The following is a 16,932-nucleotide window of genomic DNA, read 5'->3' on the forward strand; positions in this document are numbered from 1 at the left end:
TCATGTGGACGTATTATGCCGTCGCCCCTGTCCTTTTGGACGTCCATCCACAATTTGTTTGTGGACACTCTACAGGTCACAATATTTATCCAATTTTGGATCCTTTCGTTATTGGCATGTATCGAACCATAACTTCATGGATTATGGCCCTTGATTGTACGAAAAATCACGTTTTCAGCTTGGGGACACTCTAGAGGTCACAATTTTCAACTGATTTAAAATGTTTTTTATATATATTACTGTTACACCCTAATGACGGTTGCGTTCAAATTTCGTACAGTCTTTTTTACTTCATAAACATTAACCACATTGTACTACATTAACATTTGATTGACAAATGTTGAATCATTATACAACATTAACAATTTGGTTAACACCATATTAAACTTTGGTTGACTGAATGTGGATCGGTTATACCACATTAACAATTTGGTTGACAACATTTGGTTGACTGAATGTGGATCGGTTATACCACATTAACAATTTGGTTGACACCATATTAACATTTGATTGACTAAATGTGGATTGGTTATACCACATTAACAATTTGGTTGACACCATATTAGCATTTGGTTGACTGAATGTGGATCGGTTATATCACATTAACAATTGGTTGACAAAATGTAACCACATTGACATTTGATTCACAAAATGTGGAGTCATTATACCATATTTTGGTTGACAAAATGTAGTAGTGTCATTATCCCATATTAACAATTGGTTGACAATATCAATAAACTTTATTAGACGCCAAAATGTCAAGTTTTGTTTCAATAAAACCATAGATTTAACTGAATTTATTGTGTAGTAAGATTCAATTCTTTGAAATTCTAATTTCATGTCATGTAAAATTGACTGGCAGGTAAGTTCTTCAGTCGCCCAATTTCACTGCCATTCATTATAGTGTATTAGAATAATGTTACTATTTGTTTTGGGGGGATTGAATGGCCGAATGGTTAGCGTGTGCGTGTTGTATCATAATCGAAACCACGCCATTTGACTCAATGTCAGACCTTATGATACTATGTGCACACACTAACCATTCGGCCATCCAACCTTTTGAGAATTATGCATATATAGATATCTTTATTTTCAGAACTTGTCTTGTTTTTGATGCTGATATGCGAGCTCATAAAAATTTGTTTATGAGGTAAGTGTTGATATTTTTGAAGAGATTTAAACTCTTAAAATGAGAAGTGATATTTAATGTTCTAGAAAGGATTAGAATACCCCACCTCATGCACAGCATGTGATCCACACTGGCTCACTAATCAGGATGTCCCAGGATTGAACCCTGCGTTGGTTCTTGGGATCTTTCAGCCTTTTTTTTCCCTTGTCGGTGGTGCACAACAGAGTTTGTCAAAGAGAGAGAGAAATGGGGTTTAACGTCCACTTGACATAAACTAGGTCATTTCGTAACTAACATATGGTTCAATTTTATTTCAATAATTCGCTTGCACGTCGGGGTCTTTAGCAATGGGAGGAAACTGGAGGACCCAGAGAATACCCACGCGGTTGGACAGGCGACCCTACTCCTTGTCACATACAACCAGGGAATCGAAACCACACCATTTGACTTGATGGCAGACCTTATTATACAAGTCGCACACACTGACCATTTGTGTGTCCCTACACACAAGCGAATTATTGAAATTAAATTGAACCATATGCTTGTCCCGAAATGACCTAGTTTGTGTCAAGTTGACGTTAAACCCCATTTCTCTCTCTCTCCCTTTTTCTTTATACTGTTGTTGTAGAAAAGTAAGATGTTAAACATCATTTCATTTCATTCTCATGCACAGTACAATGTAGTGGTGGATGCAGTTACAGCTTAGACATGGATTCCAGAAGTTAAAAGCTACATGGTAGACTTGGATTTCAGAAATTGTTAGGGATGGTTGCTTTAATGGTGTTTGTGTACTACATTATTATGGCAGGGATGGTTGCTTTAATGGTGGGAGCCACGGTGGTTAGGTGATTAAGACGCTGGCTCGCTAGCCTGGAGGTCGGGTTTTCGATCCCTGCATTGGCCGAGAATGTTCATCCTGATTTTCCGACGTGGTTTCCCCATGTCAGTGGTGCAGAACGGAGGGCCTGACAGGGACAGCTGTCTAGTCCTTCAGATGAGACGAAAAACCGAGATCCCGTGTATACATTGAAATGCACGTAAAAGATCCCTTGGCAGTTGGAATTCAATATAAGAGTAGGCGATAGTGCCGCTGCCCGGGCAAAATTTCTCTCATAGCACACTGTATGGCGTATGCCTGTCTTCATTAGCCCAGTATAGGAGCAGAACAGTAGGACGTTAAACCCCATTTCATTTCATTTCATTTCATTGCTTTAATGGTGTAACATTATTACGGCAGGGATGGTTGCTTTAATGGTGTACTACATTATTACACCAGGGATGGTTGCTTTAATGGTGTACTACATTATTACACCAGGGATGGTTGCTTTAATGGTGTAATACATTATTACACCAGGGATGGTTGCTTTAATGGTGTACTACATTATTACACCAGGGATGGTTGCTTTAATGGTGTAATACATTATTACACCAGGGATGGTTGCTTTAATGGTGTAATACATTATTACACCAGGGATGGTTGCTTTAATGGTGTAATACATTATTTTCATAGTTATGTTGATGATTTATGGATTTATGTTTTTTCTAGTAGTCATCCAGAACGACCAGACAGAATATCGTCTATATATAATCTGCATGTAGAATGGAAATTATTAAAGAGATGTTTACAAGTACAGGTAAATTCATGGCATACTTTTCTGGTTTGATAAATGACAACTCGAGTTGATCCCTTCAGGGGTTGAAACGGTTCGAGCAGATGTTTAACCATGTTGTTCTAGTTTATGACACTTCAGGGATGTGGAGCATTTTCCTGTTAAGATAACTGATATGTCTCTGGACGATAATACCTAAAATGATATGACAACTCCACTTGATCCTTTCAGTGGTTGATACGGTCCGAGCGGATTTTTAACCCTGTTGTTCTAGTTTATGTCACTTCTGGGAGGTGGACCATTTTCCTGTTGAGATAACTGATATTGCTCTGGATAAATGGATGTTATATTAGGGATTCAGAGCATTTCACTGCATGCGTATAGGCTCTGACCCGAGTTCACAAAGCATTCTTAGACTTAAGTTAAGAATTTACTCAATTTTCAATCACTGTTTATGAGAGATATCTTTGATCCAGAAACACCAAACTTTCACATAGTTTCTTAGTGATGTATTTGATATATTAAAACAACAAAAGTTTTATAAAGGCCTATATTTTAATTAAAATATGGTGAACATGCTTTGTGAACATGGACCTGATTTCAAGCGATGCTGCCCATCACATTAAAACAGTGATTGAAAGTTGAGTAAATTCTTAACTTAAGTCTGAGAATGCTTTGTGACCTCGGGGCTTGCATAATTTTCTCCTTGTTCAAACTGTCCGATTTTAGGAATGTGGAGCATTTTCCTGATTGTATATTGGGGGATAGGCACCGCTCTACTTTCTTAATATCTCAACTGTCCATATTTGTCAGCATAGTGAATAGAGTTTTCTCCCTTGTTATATTATGAACAATATTTTGGCTGTTTGTGTCGTAGTGATCCAGATTGTTATTTTAGACTAGGGAACTCATTAACTAATCCACGTGTTTAAGTGGGAGAGGGAGAGAAATGGGGTTTAACGTCCAATCGACACAAACTACATGTAGGTGATTTCGGGTGCGTGTAGGGGTCTTTAGCAGTGGGAGGAAACCAGAGGACCGGATAAAACCCACAAGGTTGGACAGGCAACCCAACTCCTTGTCACGTACACGCCAGTTGACTCAATGATAGACGCTAACCATTCGGCCATCCAACCCCCCATTTAAGTAATGATTATGCATGAGGAAAAAATAAGTAATTGCTATTTTGTTTATAAATTTTCAGTCTAGATTAGCAACAGAAGAGGAACTGTTGACCATTCATAGGTACAGTACAGTATATACTTTATAAAACTAAATGTGGCTTTAAACTAGTTTTGACGGAGGGCCTGGCAAGTCACAACCTATAGTTGTTTGGATGGGGAAAAAAATGAGGACCCATGTTCACATTGGTGTGTACTTAAAAGAACCCTTGACAGTTGGAATTCGATATAAGAGTAGGCTGTAGTGTCGCTGTCCGTGCAAAATTGCCGCAACTCTTCATTAAACTAGCTTAATAAAAGATCGTGGTTGCCCATTACAAATGTATGTATGTACCTTATTCTAATGTTACATTGTCAAAAGTTTCCTGCATTGGACGAGAATGGTTTCGAATCCCTGGTTGTACGTGGCAAGGAGTAGGGTCGCCTGTCCAACCTCGTGGGTTTTCTCCGGGTCCTCCGGTTTCCTCCCACTGCTAAAGACCCCTACGCGCAAGCGAATTATTGAAATAAAATTAAACCATGTGTTAGTCCCGAAATGACCTAGTTTGTGTCGATTGGACGTTAAACCCCATTTCTCTCTCTCTCTCTTTTGGACGAGAAAGGTCATCAGGATTTTCTGACGTGGTTTCCCCTTGTCAGTGGTGCAGGACGGAGTGTCTAACAAGGACAGCTGTCTAGTAGTTCGGATATGATGAAAAACCGAGGTCCTGTGTATACATTGGTATGCACGTAAAAGATCCCTTGGCAGCTGGAATTCGATATAAGAGTACGCCATAGTGCAGCTGCCCGTCTTGATTAGCCTAGTTTGGATCAGAACAGTAGGACGTTAAACCCCATTTCATTTCATTTCATTTTGTAAAAAGTTTTGTTTTGTGATGAGATGTATCAGGTAAGTATACCTACCTCATGTACAGAAAAAGAAAAATGGGGTTTAACGTCCATTCCATACAAATCGGGTCTTTTTTTGACTAACACATGGTTCAATTTTTTTTATTTCAATAATTCACTAGCACATAGGGGTCTTTAGCAGTGGCAGGGAAAACCCAGGAAAAACCCACGAGATTGGGCAGGTGACCTTTCTCCATGAATAAAAGACAAAAACTGATCAGCTAACATTATTAATAGACGAGAGGTCATTTCTGTTTTTCAGTCAAGATTATTTGGATGATATTAAATCTACGCCAAAAATGGGTGATTTTGCATTACGTGATAAGGGCCAAGAATACAACTCAATATATTTATGCACGGTAAATCAATCTAATTATATTTATGCACGGTAAATCAATCTAATTATATCTGTCTCTTTTAAAATGTCTATAACTTGTTTTCATGCCAAAATATTTTAAACTACCACTGCTACTTTATTCCCAATGTTCTAAGGGAAGTAACTCTTGTTATTGAAATGATTGCAGACCACTGAATATTCTGCTATTAATATTCTGTAGAAATATTTTGTGGTATTTATTATTTGCACAGCAAATTATGTGTTTAGATTAAAATCAGACAAGCTGTGGCTTTACAAATATCAATGAGTATGCTTTGACTTTGGTGTAGGGGTGTTATTTAGCAGAGCAGAGCAAATTCTTTCATGGACATCAATACATTGATGGGGAATATAACACAAAGATGTGAAATGAAATGAAATGAGCTTTAACGTCCTACTGTTCTGCTCCTATACTGGGCTAATGAAGACGGGCATACGCCATACAGTGTGCTATGAGGGAAATTTTGCCCGGGCAGCGGCACTATCGCCTACTCTTATATCGAATTCCAACTGCCAAGGGATCTTTTACGTACATTCTAATGTATACACGGGACCTCGGTTTTTCGTCTCATCCGAAGGACTAGACAGCTGTCCTTGTCAGGCCCTCCGTTCTGCACCACTGACAAGGGGAAACCACGTCGGAAAATCAGGATGAACTTTCTCGGCCAATGCAGGGATCGAACACCCGACCTCCAGGCTAGTGAGCCAGCGTCTTAACCACCTAGCCACCGTGGCTCCCACAAAGATGTGACTTCTGCAAAAATAAATATGGACTTTTATCCAGAAAAGATATCTTTAAATTGTGTCATCTCTATGGTTCTGATTTTCTTCTTTACAAAAGATCTAATATTCACAGCAGCTTCAGTTTAGACCCTTTTTGTATCATATGTCGACCCTATTTGGACTGCTGATGTTAGCGTGAGGGTCTTTAGCTATTGGAGGAAACCAGAAAACCCCAAGAAACCCACAATGTTAGGGATGTGACCCTACTCGTTGTCACTTATAAGTGTGTGATCGAAACCACGCCACTTGACTCATTGATAGACATTGTATGATCCAAAACACATGTATTAGTCCAATTGACAGCCCTGACCCCCCATCATTGTAGAGACTAAACCAACTGAAATATGACACACTTTCTTTGCGTTCTTTTTATGCCAAGATAATTTTAAAGACGTTTATTGTTTTTTGATCCTCAGCCAGATAAATTGAAATATGAATATTGATATGTTTCAGAAATCGTATGAATGTGCCTTATTATCTGCTGGTAGTGTTTTAAATGTTGTTGATACTGTTCTCTCTGGTCAGGTAAATACATTTTATTATAGATACCTTAATAATAATAATAATAATAATAATGACTTTATTTAAGAAGGGTTGAAGTCCTGCTCTTCGTAGAACATATAATACAAAAGATATAGCTAATAAATTAAATAACACACCACAATAATTTACAACGGAGGCAAAAAAAAATAAATATACAAATCAGTTTACCTTCTCTTGTCATCAGGTAGATACATTCTATTATAAATCCGCGGCACAGGTACATCTTTGTAAGAGCAATTCTTGCCTTTAGGCAAAATGTGAAGAAGAAAAAATGCAGAGTCGTTGGCATTTGCCGACTGTCGAAACAAAATGCCAGGATTGTAAGAGGTTATTTTTGTACACCCACATTATCATGTGGACATGTATTGTCGTCGATCCTGTCTGACCTGACGTTCACATTTTGATTGTAGGCACTCAGCTGGTTATAATTTTTTTCTGATTTTGACGAAACTTGAAATATAGGTTTATATCCCACAGATCTTGCTTCCATTCAATATTTGTATGTATCAGCCAGTAAATTCATTATGTCAAGGTTACACCATAATTACATTTGGGTTCTTTACACAAATAGTATAATAAGCATGCAACACCAAGGTAGTGGACCCTCTAGAGGTCACAACTTTAATCCAATTTTTGATGAAACTTAAAATATATGTTTATAACCAAAAGACCTCGGTTCCTCGCGATATTGACATATGTCAGACCGTAACATCCTGGATTATGGCCCCTGATTGTATGGAAAACGCTTTATTTAGCTTATTCACAGTTCATCTCTTGCAAAATGTGGACGTATCTTGCATGACAACCACTTGTTTTTATGTCTGACGTTGCAGGTAGCCTATGGTTATCCTCTAAACTTTGGTTTATGCTGCAAATATTGTTATTTACATCATGGTCTCTGCTACTTTCCAGCGTTAAAATAGGAAAATGAAATGAAATGTGGTTTAAAATCCTACTGTTCTGCTCCGACTGGTCTAATGAAGACGGGCAATTGCCATACAGTGTGCTATGAGGGAAATTTTGCCTGGGCAGCGGCACTATGACTTACTCTTAAATTGAATTCCATCTGCTAAGGGATCTTTTACATGCATTCCAATGTATATACGGGACCTTGGTTTTTTGTCCTATCTGAACGACTAGACAGCTGTCCTTGTCAGGCTCTCCGTCCTGCACCACAGACAATGGGAAACCCTATCGGAACCCGACCTCCATGCTAGTGAGCCAGCGTCTTACCCACTTAGCCACTGTGGCCGCACAATAAAATAGGCCGATGATGATGTGTTTGTGTACATTAGTTGACATATTTTGTACATTGAAATTTATTGATTTCGTACTCCTTATTTAAGTTTGTTTCGTAATTTGTGTCATAATTTTTCTTCCAGGCACAAAATGGGGTGGCAATAAACAGGTTAGATTTATTGTCATACAATTTATAATGGTTAAATAATTTTATTTATATGCATTTTAAGAAATCATCAGCCTTGTTCGTTCTGTAATATTACCGTTAAAGATTGTTTTGAAACCATCACATGTGCGCACTGTATCATGAGGTTTGTCATTGAGTCAACTGGCGGGGTTTCGATTCCTCGATTGTATGTGACAAGGAGTGGGTTTTCTCCGGGTCCTCCGATTTCCTCCCACTGCTAAAGACCCCTACGCGCAGGCGAATTATTGAAATAAAATTTGAAATATAATTACAATAAGATGATACAAATCAAAACATTGTGTATTATAATATTACAGAACAAACAAGTCTGATGGTTTCAAGAGAGAGAGATAAATGGAGTTTAAAGTCCACTTGACACAAATTACGTCCTTTTGTGACTAACATTTCGTTCAATTTTTATTTCAATAAAACGCTTGCCAGTTGACTTAATGACTTATGATACAAGGCGCACACGCTAACTATTCGACTATCCAACACCCCATTCTCCTTAGAATTATTTCCTATATATGTATAAATTTTGTATGAGTTTTTTTTTTTTTAAATAGACCTCCAGGCCATCATGCAGAGAGAGATACTTGTATGGGATTTTGTTTTTTTAATAATGTGGCCATTGCTGCAAAATACGCACAGAATAAATATGGTGTCAAAAGGTAAGTACTGTCATATATTGATGTCTCTGATTGTTATTTGAGTAAGTGACGAATCCCTTGCAAACGGCAAGCTTGTGAAATTTGAAACAGTAAAAGGAATGTATGTCCAAAAATGGTTCAGTTCCATTCAGTATATACTTATTTAAGATGAATATAGAATTATATCAGCATTCTGGCCCCAGTTTCACAAAACAGATATGATGCAAGAGCTAAATCTGTCTATTGCAGGTCTTTCTTTAGGCCTGAAATGTTTTCTAAATTATTCATTAGACATTAATTAACTTATCCGGACCATAATCAACTCTCGATGTCATCGCTAGCCTAAGATATTTACTGGATTGGAATCAGATCTACTGCTCAACGCTCACTGATGATTAAGTATAAATGGATAATTGAGACTATGTTTTTTATCGTAAAGATTTTAGTAATGTTGATCAAGGTTAGGCCTAAAATTTAATCGCTAAATTCTTGGTTTAGAGTGAATCAATTTGACTGAAATTTTCAGCAAATTCCCTTTACATTATCTAGTTTTTAACTATTATAGTGGGAACTGCCAACTCGTTATCTAATCTCTCATAATCAATCTTTAAACATACATTATGCAAGAGCTAAATCTGCCTATTGCAGGTCTTTCTTTTGGCCTGAAAGTGGGGTGGGTTTTCTGTGCAATAACAACAAGCATGTTTAGCAGGTGTCAATGTTACAAGTCATTTATAGCGCGCTTCATTCGTTAACAGGATTAACATCTCGACCTACAGCCTTGATGTTTAAACCTGTTAACTCATGAAAGCTGTGCTATAAATATAACACAGAAAACGTTTTAACTGTTAAATAAAGCAATGAATAATTTCCATATTGCTTATTTTAAACATACATTATGCAAGAGCTAAATCTGTGTATTGCAGGTCTTTCATTTGGCCTGAAATGTTTTCTAAATTATTAATTAGACATTAATTAACTTATCCAGGCCATAATCAACTCTCGATGGCATCAGATTTCTCTGATATTAAATAGATTAGAACAGTTCAGCCATATTTTAATTTAAGCTAAAAATGGAGGAGCGAGACTTAGCTTCGAACAACCAGTGCGGTGGTTGAAATTATTGCTCACGTCTTGTCAACTGATAATATCTTCACTCACAATCGAGTAATTTAAATGAAATTTTCAAATTTTTCATTTTACATTATCTATTTTCGAACTATTATAGCAATATGGCTAGCTCTTTATCTAAATCTTACATAATTTATCTTTAATATATGTTTTCAACAATTGCAGCTTGTATGATTACAGCCTGACTAATTACAAAAAATCACTCTGGCTTGCTTCAAAAGGAGAACAATGTGAATAAGCTGTTAGTCTTATGAAGATTTAAAGGAGCTAAGTCGCTAATACTTGGGACCTAGAAATTGACACAAATGGGTCGCAACGCATACAATTATGTAATATGAATGTATATAAATTGATTTACATTCAATCGTTTCTGTTTTTACTTTAATTTTTAATCAGTTTGGTTCGGCGAAATACGCCAGTATTCTCAATCGAATTTCAATATATAGCGTCTGGTTATTCCAGTCTACGCCGATATTATTTATTGGGTTTGCTCTCTAGATAAGAATATAGCGTCACCGTTTGACACGACTTGTGGAATATGCCTAGCCTTGTTTTTAGGGTCCCTTATTACAAATAGCGCTGAAACGCATTATGGTACACTATTCGTGTACCAATTGTAAAATGTTTATTTTGTCTTAAATATTGGATATCAGAAGGCCATCTTTTCCCGGTAAGATCACAACATCAATGTTGATTTAAACCGACAAATAAATCGTGTTTTCAATCTCAAAGATTTTTGATGATATTGAGTTAGAGACTTAGCTTCTTTAAGGTCTTGGCGTATCAAAACAATGTAGTATTGTTTTTTAAGATGAAATATTTGTTTTATTGACAACAGGGTATTAATATTAGACTGGGATGTTCACCATGGTAACGGTACACAGAATCAGTTTTACAATGATCCGAGGTAAGTTGTTATTCAGTGATATGACAACAATTGATATAAAAATCGTGTTGAGATTATTGTGTTTTGTTTTCTATTCATCATTGATTGACAACAGGAAGAGCTTCTGTCCTTGACCGGATAATCTACAGGAAACTCGAGCTGAAAAGATCAAAAGAGAGAAAGAGAGAGAGAGAAATGGGGTTTAACGTCCACTCAACATAAACTATGTCATTTCGGGACTAACATATGGTTCAGTCTTATTTTAATAATTCCCTTGCACGTAGGGGTCTTTAGCAATGGGAGGTCCCAGAGAAAACCTGCAAGGTTGGACAGGCGAGAGAGAGAGAGAGAGAGAGAGATTAACGTCCACTAAACAGAAACTAGGTCATTTCGGGATTAACATATATTCAATTTTATTTCAATAATTTGCTTGCGCATGGGGGTCTTTAGTAGTGGGAGGAAACCAGAGGACCCGGAGAAAACCCACAAGGTTGGGCAGGCGACCCTATTCTTTAATGTCACCTTGAAAAAGGGAATCGAAACCATGCCACTTGACTCAATGACAGATCTTATGATTTCAACTCAAGTGCAGATGTTAACCATTCGGCCAGCTGGGATATTTTACTAAATGGTTTCATTCAGTCCCCTGACCCCTTGACTACCAAGGACCACGAAGTTGAGTAGATGAAAAAGCCTTCTAAGGTGAACACAACATTCAAATTCTACTCAGGGCTTCTTCAACTTTATTTATACTATACACGAGAGTAAGGCCATAAGGTGCTGGCTTACTAACAAGAGCCCTTATTCACGAAAACTTAAACTAAGATACAATCGAAATTTTAAGAAATACTGCAATTCAATTGGCTGACCAATATGCAAATTAGATATATGCAAATTGATTTTACTGGTCAGCCAATCGAATTGCAGTATTTCTTAAAATTTTGATTGTATCTTAGTTTAAGTTTTCATGAATAAGGACCCAGGAGGTCCCATCTTTGATTCTTTAAGTTGTCCAATTCCGATAGAGGCCACCTGTGTGCACATTGATGTGCATTTAAAAGACCCCTTGTATATCGAAAAAGAGTTGTTGGAAACTTTGCTGTCAAGACAAAGGTGTATTATTTTTTCATCAATTTGATAATATTTTGTTTTATGTTTCAATGTCTTTTATATCCGAACATAACTATGAAAATTTCATGTTTTATGGGTTTTTTTATCACATCATTATGATAATGTTATGTTTTTTTTATTTTTTCAGTGTATTATTTATATCACTACATAAATTTGATAATGGTTGGTTTTATCCGGTGGCTCCCGATGGTGGTCATGATTTTATAGGAAGTGGTGATGGTGAGGGTTATAATATCAATATACCATGGAATCATGTGAGTATATATAGGGTATAATATCAATATACCATGATGTGAGTATGATATAATATCAATGTACCATGATGTGAGTATGATATAATATCAATGTACCATGATATCATGTGAGTATATACAGGGTATAATATCAATATACCATAGAATCATGTGAGTATATATAGGATATAATATCAATATACTATGGAATCATGTACATATGCATTTAACCCTTAACCCGTTGACGTCATTTTGACGTCATGACATCAAGTGGTCAGGCTAAATAAAGGCTGATGTGAAATATTTTGTATGCCTATTTCAATCGACTACTGTCGAATAATTATAAGTGATAGACTCTTGACACCAATAAAAAAGTTGAAGCGGATAAGTTGATTTATAATTTGCAAATCATTCTAAGTCCTTTTCATCAGATATATCGTCTTCAGAATCGGTGTCATCGATATAATCCGAGTCGGAATAATTCATAAGTATTTCAACCACTTCGAGCGTCTTTAACCTTCCTGACATCGTTAAATTATGTTTTTCGTCAAAAAATGTTGAACAAAGACATGTTTTTCTCAATGCCCTTGACAAGACAAGTTCCTGTCTGACACGCATGCGTGGCCATATCAATTAAATACGAAACTAAATACTCAAATGCGGCTTATCAAAAAGGTTCTTAGTCGACTGTGACCACTTAGCTGTATAACTGCCAGCTCTTTATCTAATCTTCCATTAAGCCCCTCTAATATAGACTACTTTTATACTACATACAATAAGCACCATAGTTGTATCAAAGAACAATCTGATTAAAACACAGATCCTATTTCGTTTCGCTTTTTATAGTTCAAAATTTCGTTTAACTTGTCAAAAGCTGCTTATATGACCCTTTACGCAACCTTCCACTACAATCAGTCAGATCTTCATGTAGCAATTGGATTAAAATATAAATCTATATTTCGTTTTGTTTTTTATACTTTCGATGGCCTACACTACATGTAGATCTAACAAGTTATAGTGGGAGTTCACGTTCTATGACGTCAGGTACCAAGTAAGCGACATTTTACCCGAATACGTCAGTCATTCGATTAACCAATTAGCGACGGCCATTTATTTTTTATCTACTTTTGCTTTGTTTTGATTTCTATTGCCGCTAATGTCTACCCACAGTTCCGCGCAATAAAGGTCAAACGCTCGATTCGACAGACCATTTGATTGGCTGACCCCTCATTTCAAGCAGAACACAAGTTAAATAACAACACTTCCAGATCCAAGTGTAGTAAAGACAAGTAAAATCGAAATTTTGAACTATAAAAACGAAACGAAATTGGATTTGTGTTTTAACCAGAGTGTTCATGTAGCGTAGGCCATCAAGAGTATAAAACAAAACAACGAAATATAGATCTGTATTTTAATCAGATTGTATCAAACAACATATTGGTCCAAAAATTATCCATTTAAAGTTCCCAATGTTCTCTGTTGATTTCATGATACAGCTATCTTTTTTTTATTACCTTTTTTTGCTAACATCTGTCTACGAGAGAGAGAGAGAGAGAGAAATGGGGTTTAACGTCCACTCGACACAAACTAGGTCATTTCGGGACTAACACATGGTTCAATGTTATTTCGATCATTCGGTTGCGTGTAGGGGTCTTTAGCAGTCGGAGGACCCGGAGAAAACCCAGGAGGTTGGACAGGCGACCCTACTCCTTGTCACGTACAACCGGGGAATCGAAACCCCGCCAGTTGACTCAATGACAGACCGTATGATACAGCCAAGCGCGTGCTAACCATTCGGCCATCCAACCCCCCATCTGTCGACGAACCTCAAGCCCTAAGACAACTAACCTGTATTTTTGTTTTAATCTTTTAATTTTTTGGGTTTTTTTTTTCAGAATGCGATGGGTAACTCAGAATATATAAGTGCTTTTCTACAGATTGTCATGCCAGTAGCATATGAGGTATGTTTTCTTATGGGAAGTTTGGGTCGGATCTTTCAAGTTTGGTCAAAGGTCACGAGATGTAAACAGGGCTAGCACTAATCCCAACCCTAAATGCTTATCCTAACCCTAACCTACCATCTCACGAACAATCATGTTTCATAACCTTATTTACATCTCAGCGACCTTGGCAAAAACTGAGTTGGCCTTAACAAATAGATCTAGCCATAAATTTGTTTATTTGAATCAATTACAATGCAGTCAAACATTTTAACAGCAAACAATTGAAAAGAGAGAGAGAGAGAGAGAGAGAGAGAGAGAGAGAGAGAGAGAGTTTAACTCCACTTGACACAAACTAGGTCATTTCGGGACTAACATATGGTTCAATTTTATTTCTATAATTTGCTTGCGCGTAGGGGTCTTTAGCAGTGGGAGGAAACATGAGGACCTGGAGAAAACCCACGAGGTTGGACAGGCATCCCAACTCCTTGTCACGTACAACAGGGGATTCGAAACCATGCCAGTTGACTCAATGACAGACAAGGAGTAGAGTCGCCTGTCCGACCTTGTGGGGTTTTCCGGGTCCTCCGGTTTCCTCCCAAGTGAATTATTGAAATTTAATTGAGACCTATGTTATTCCAAAATGACCTAATTTGTGTCGAGTGGACGTAAAACTCTCTCTCTCTCTCCCTCTCTCCCCCTGTAGAGGGATAAAGAGCCAGATGGTTTGCAAATATTTAAAAAGTCAAACTAGGCACAGTGCAGGATGTGCTTACTCTTTCTAGAACAAATGACCCTCTCTCTCTCTCTGATTGGTTAATCATATGTCTGATGTCATAGGGTCAAAAGCAACTCATAAGACCTCTGACGCGACCTTCCACTACAACCGGTCAGATCTTTATGTAGTAGAGCCAATTGAAAGTATAAAAAAAACGAAAGGAAATATAGATCTGTGTGTTAATCAGATTGTCTCTCTCTTTAAAGGGACAATACCACTCTTGTTGTAACTGAATAATATGTCCCAATTTTTATTCTGGTCAACAAATTGTACTATTTTACAATATTCCAATTAATTGATGATACAAATTTCATCTTAACACACCTAATTTAAAAAATTGGAAAAATTCAACTAAATGATTTAAAAAGCCTAACGTAAAGCTTTTCAAATGTGACTTGGATTTAAAAATATTTTCGAACCCTATGGACAAGTAAAATAGGGTGTAATGGATAATTTACACAACAGGTAGGACACTAACACATCTAGTACTTAGAATAAGGCTATTTTTTATTTACTGGAGCTGTCAAGCCAGCAAGAGTGTTATTGTCCCTTTAACTATGTCAATTATGTCGTTACTGAAAAATGTCATGTTATGTCAATATTCAGAATAAGAATAAAATTGTTGTATTACAAATGATTTGTTTACAATTATTGATCATTTTATGGCATTTTGATGCATTTCTTCTTTTTATGATGAAAGCAATGACATTTAATTGTGCACACCTGCAGACAACTAATTGCTTTGTTTTTTTTGTTAATGGAGACACTTGACATTAATATTCTTCCTATGTTTGACATTCAGAACATTTTTAATATTTTATGTAGACTAGCCTTTAGTTTTATGATTCATCTTATAATCTTTTTGGTTGTTTTTTTGTCTTTGTTTGTGGGTTTTTGTCTTTGTTTGTGGCTTTTTGTCTTTGTCGGTTTTTGTCTTCCATGTTGGGATTTTTTTTTTGTATCTTTCTGGTTTTTGTATCTTCCTTGGTTGGATTTTGTCTTTTTTTGGTCGTGTTTTGTCTTCCTTGTTACATTTATGTTTTCCTTGATTTTTTTTGTCTTCCTTGGTTGGTTTGAGTCTTCTTTGGTCATTTTTTGTCCTTGTACCATATCTGAATTTCTGTTCGATCAGCTTTTATAAAAATTACAGAGCCACGGTCGCTGAATAAGTGAGTGAGGTGCCAAGTACCCTGACCAGGACATTCTTGTTTTTGACCGAGATTGTTCTTACAAACTTTTGGTTGTGGTTTCTGGTTGTCAGTAGTGTGGGATGAAGGGGTCTGGCAATATCAGTAGTCACTACGCCCCTGTTCATTTAATCAATGACTACATGTGATTAGATTGTCCAGTTCGGAGCAAAACAGTAGGACGTTAAACCCCATTTCATTTCATTTCATGATTAGATTGTCAGTGTTAAAGATATTACCTTTGTTTTAAATAACTGGTGGAGCCATGATAGCTAAGTGGGTAAGAGACTGGCTCGCTAGTCTGGAGGTCATGTGTTCAATCCCTGCATTGGGCAAGAAAGTTCATTTGGATTTTCTGACGTGATTTCCCCTTGTCAGTGTCTAGTCATTTGGATGGGACAAAAAACCAAGGTCACTTGTATACATTGGCATGCACGTAAAAGATCCCTTGGCAGTTGGAATTTGATATAAGAGTAGACCATAGTGCTGCTGTCTAGGCAAAATTTCCCTTATAGCACACTGTAAGGCATATGCTTGTCTTTATTCCATTTCAAAATAACTGGTGGTATTTTATCAATAACTGCCTGTCAAACCTCGTGGGTTTTCTCTGGGGATTAAGATTCCCCGGTTGTACATGACAAAGAGTAGGGTCGCCTGTCCAACCTCCAGGGTTTTCTTCGGGTCCTCCGGTTTCCTCCCACTGCTAAAGACCCCTACGCGCAAGCGAATTATTGAAATAAAATTAAAACCATATGTTAGTCCCGAAATGACCTAGTTTGTGTCAAGTGGCTGTTAAACCCCATCTCTCTCTCTCTCTCTCTCTCTCTCTCTCTCTCTCTCTTATCTATAACAACCAGTAATTAATGTAACAGATTTATCCTTTGTTTTATGTACTGTTTGATGTATGGAATACGAGGCTATAATGATGATATTAATATTTCACATCAAATTTCCATTAATTACATATAATCCCACCTCTTGTTTTATCTGTAATCATTGATGTTGTCTTTCATTATATATATATAATAACAGAATATTCTATCTTGTTCATGTTAAATAA

General features: G+C 36.9%; 1 protein-coding gene across 4 annotated transcripts in view; it reads left to right on the top strand.

The window, feature by feature from the left end:
* Positions 1 to 16,932, top strand: part of LOC126827507 (histone deacetylase 6) — a 168,647-nt gene that overhangs the window by 22,957 nt on the left and 128,758 nt on the right. For 3 of the 4 annotated variants that reach the window (XM_056102111.1, XM_056102112.1, XM_056102114.1), the window contains 10 exons: positions 1,097 to 1,150; positions 2,676 to 2,763; positions 3,944 to 3,984; positions 5,071 to 5,167; positions 6,421 to 6,492; positions 7,893 to 7,918; positions 8,503 to 8,607; positions 10,556 to 10,624; positions 11,862 to 11,988; positions 13,863 to 13,928. In XM_056102111.1, coding sequence (XP_055958086.1) covers positions 1,097 to 1,150; positions 2,676 to 2,763; positions 3,944 to 3,984; positions 5,071 to 5,167; positions 6,421 to 6,492; positions 7,893 to 7,918; positions 8,503 to 8,607; positions 10,556 to 10,624; positions 11,862 to 11,988; positions 13,863 to 13,928 — 745 coding nt within the window. The remainder of the gene's footprint in view (positions 1 to 1,096; positions 1,151 to 2,675; positions 2,764 to 3,943; positions 3,985 to 5,070; positions 5,168 to 6,420; positions 6,493 to 7,892; positions 7,919 to 8,502; positions 8,608 to 10,555; positions 10,625 to 11,861; positions 11,989 to 13,862; positions 13,929 to 16,932) is intronic. The other variant, XM_056102113.1, reaches the window with a different exon arrangement.

This window comes from Patella vulgata, chromosome 7, assembly GCF_932274485.2.
Source record: "Patella vulgata chromosome 7, xgPatVulg1.2, whole genome shotgun sequence".
Taxonomy (NCBI): Eukaryota; Metazoa; Mollusca; class Gastropoda; family Patellidae; genus Patella; species Patella vulgata.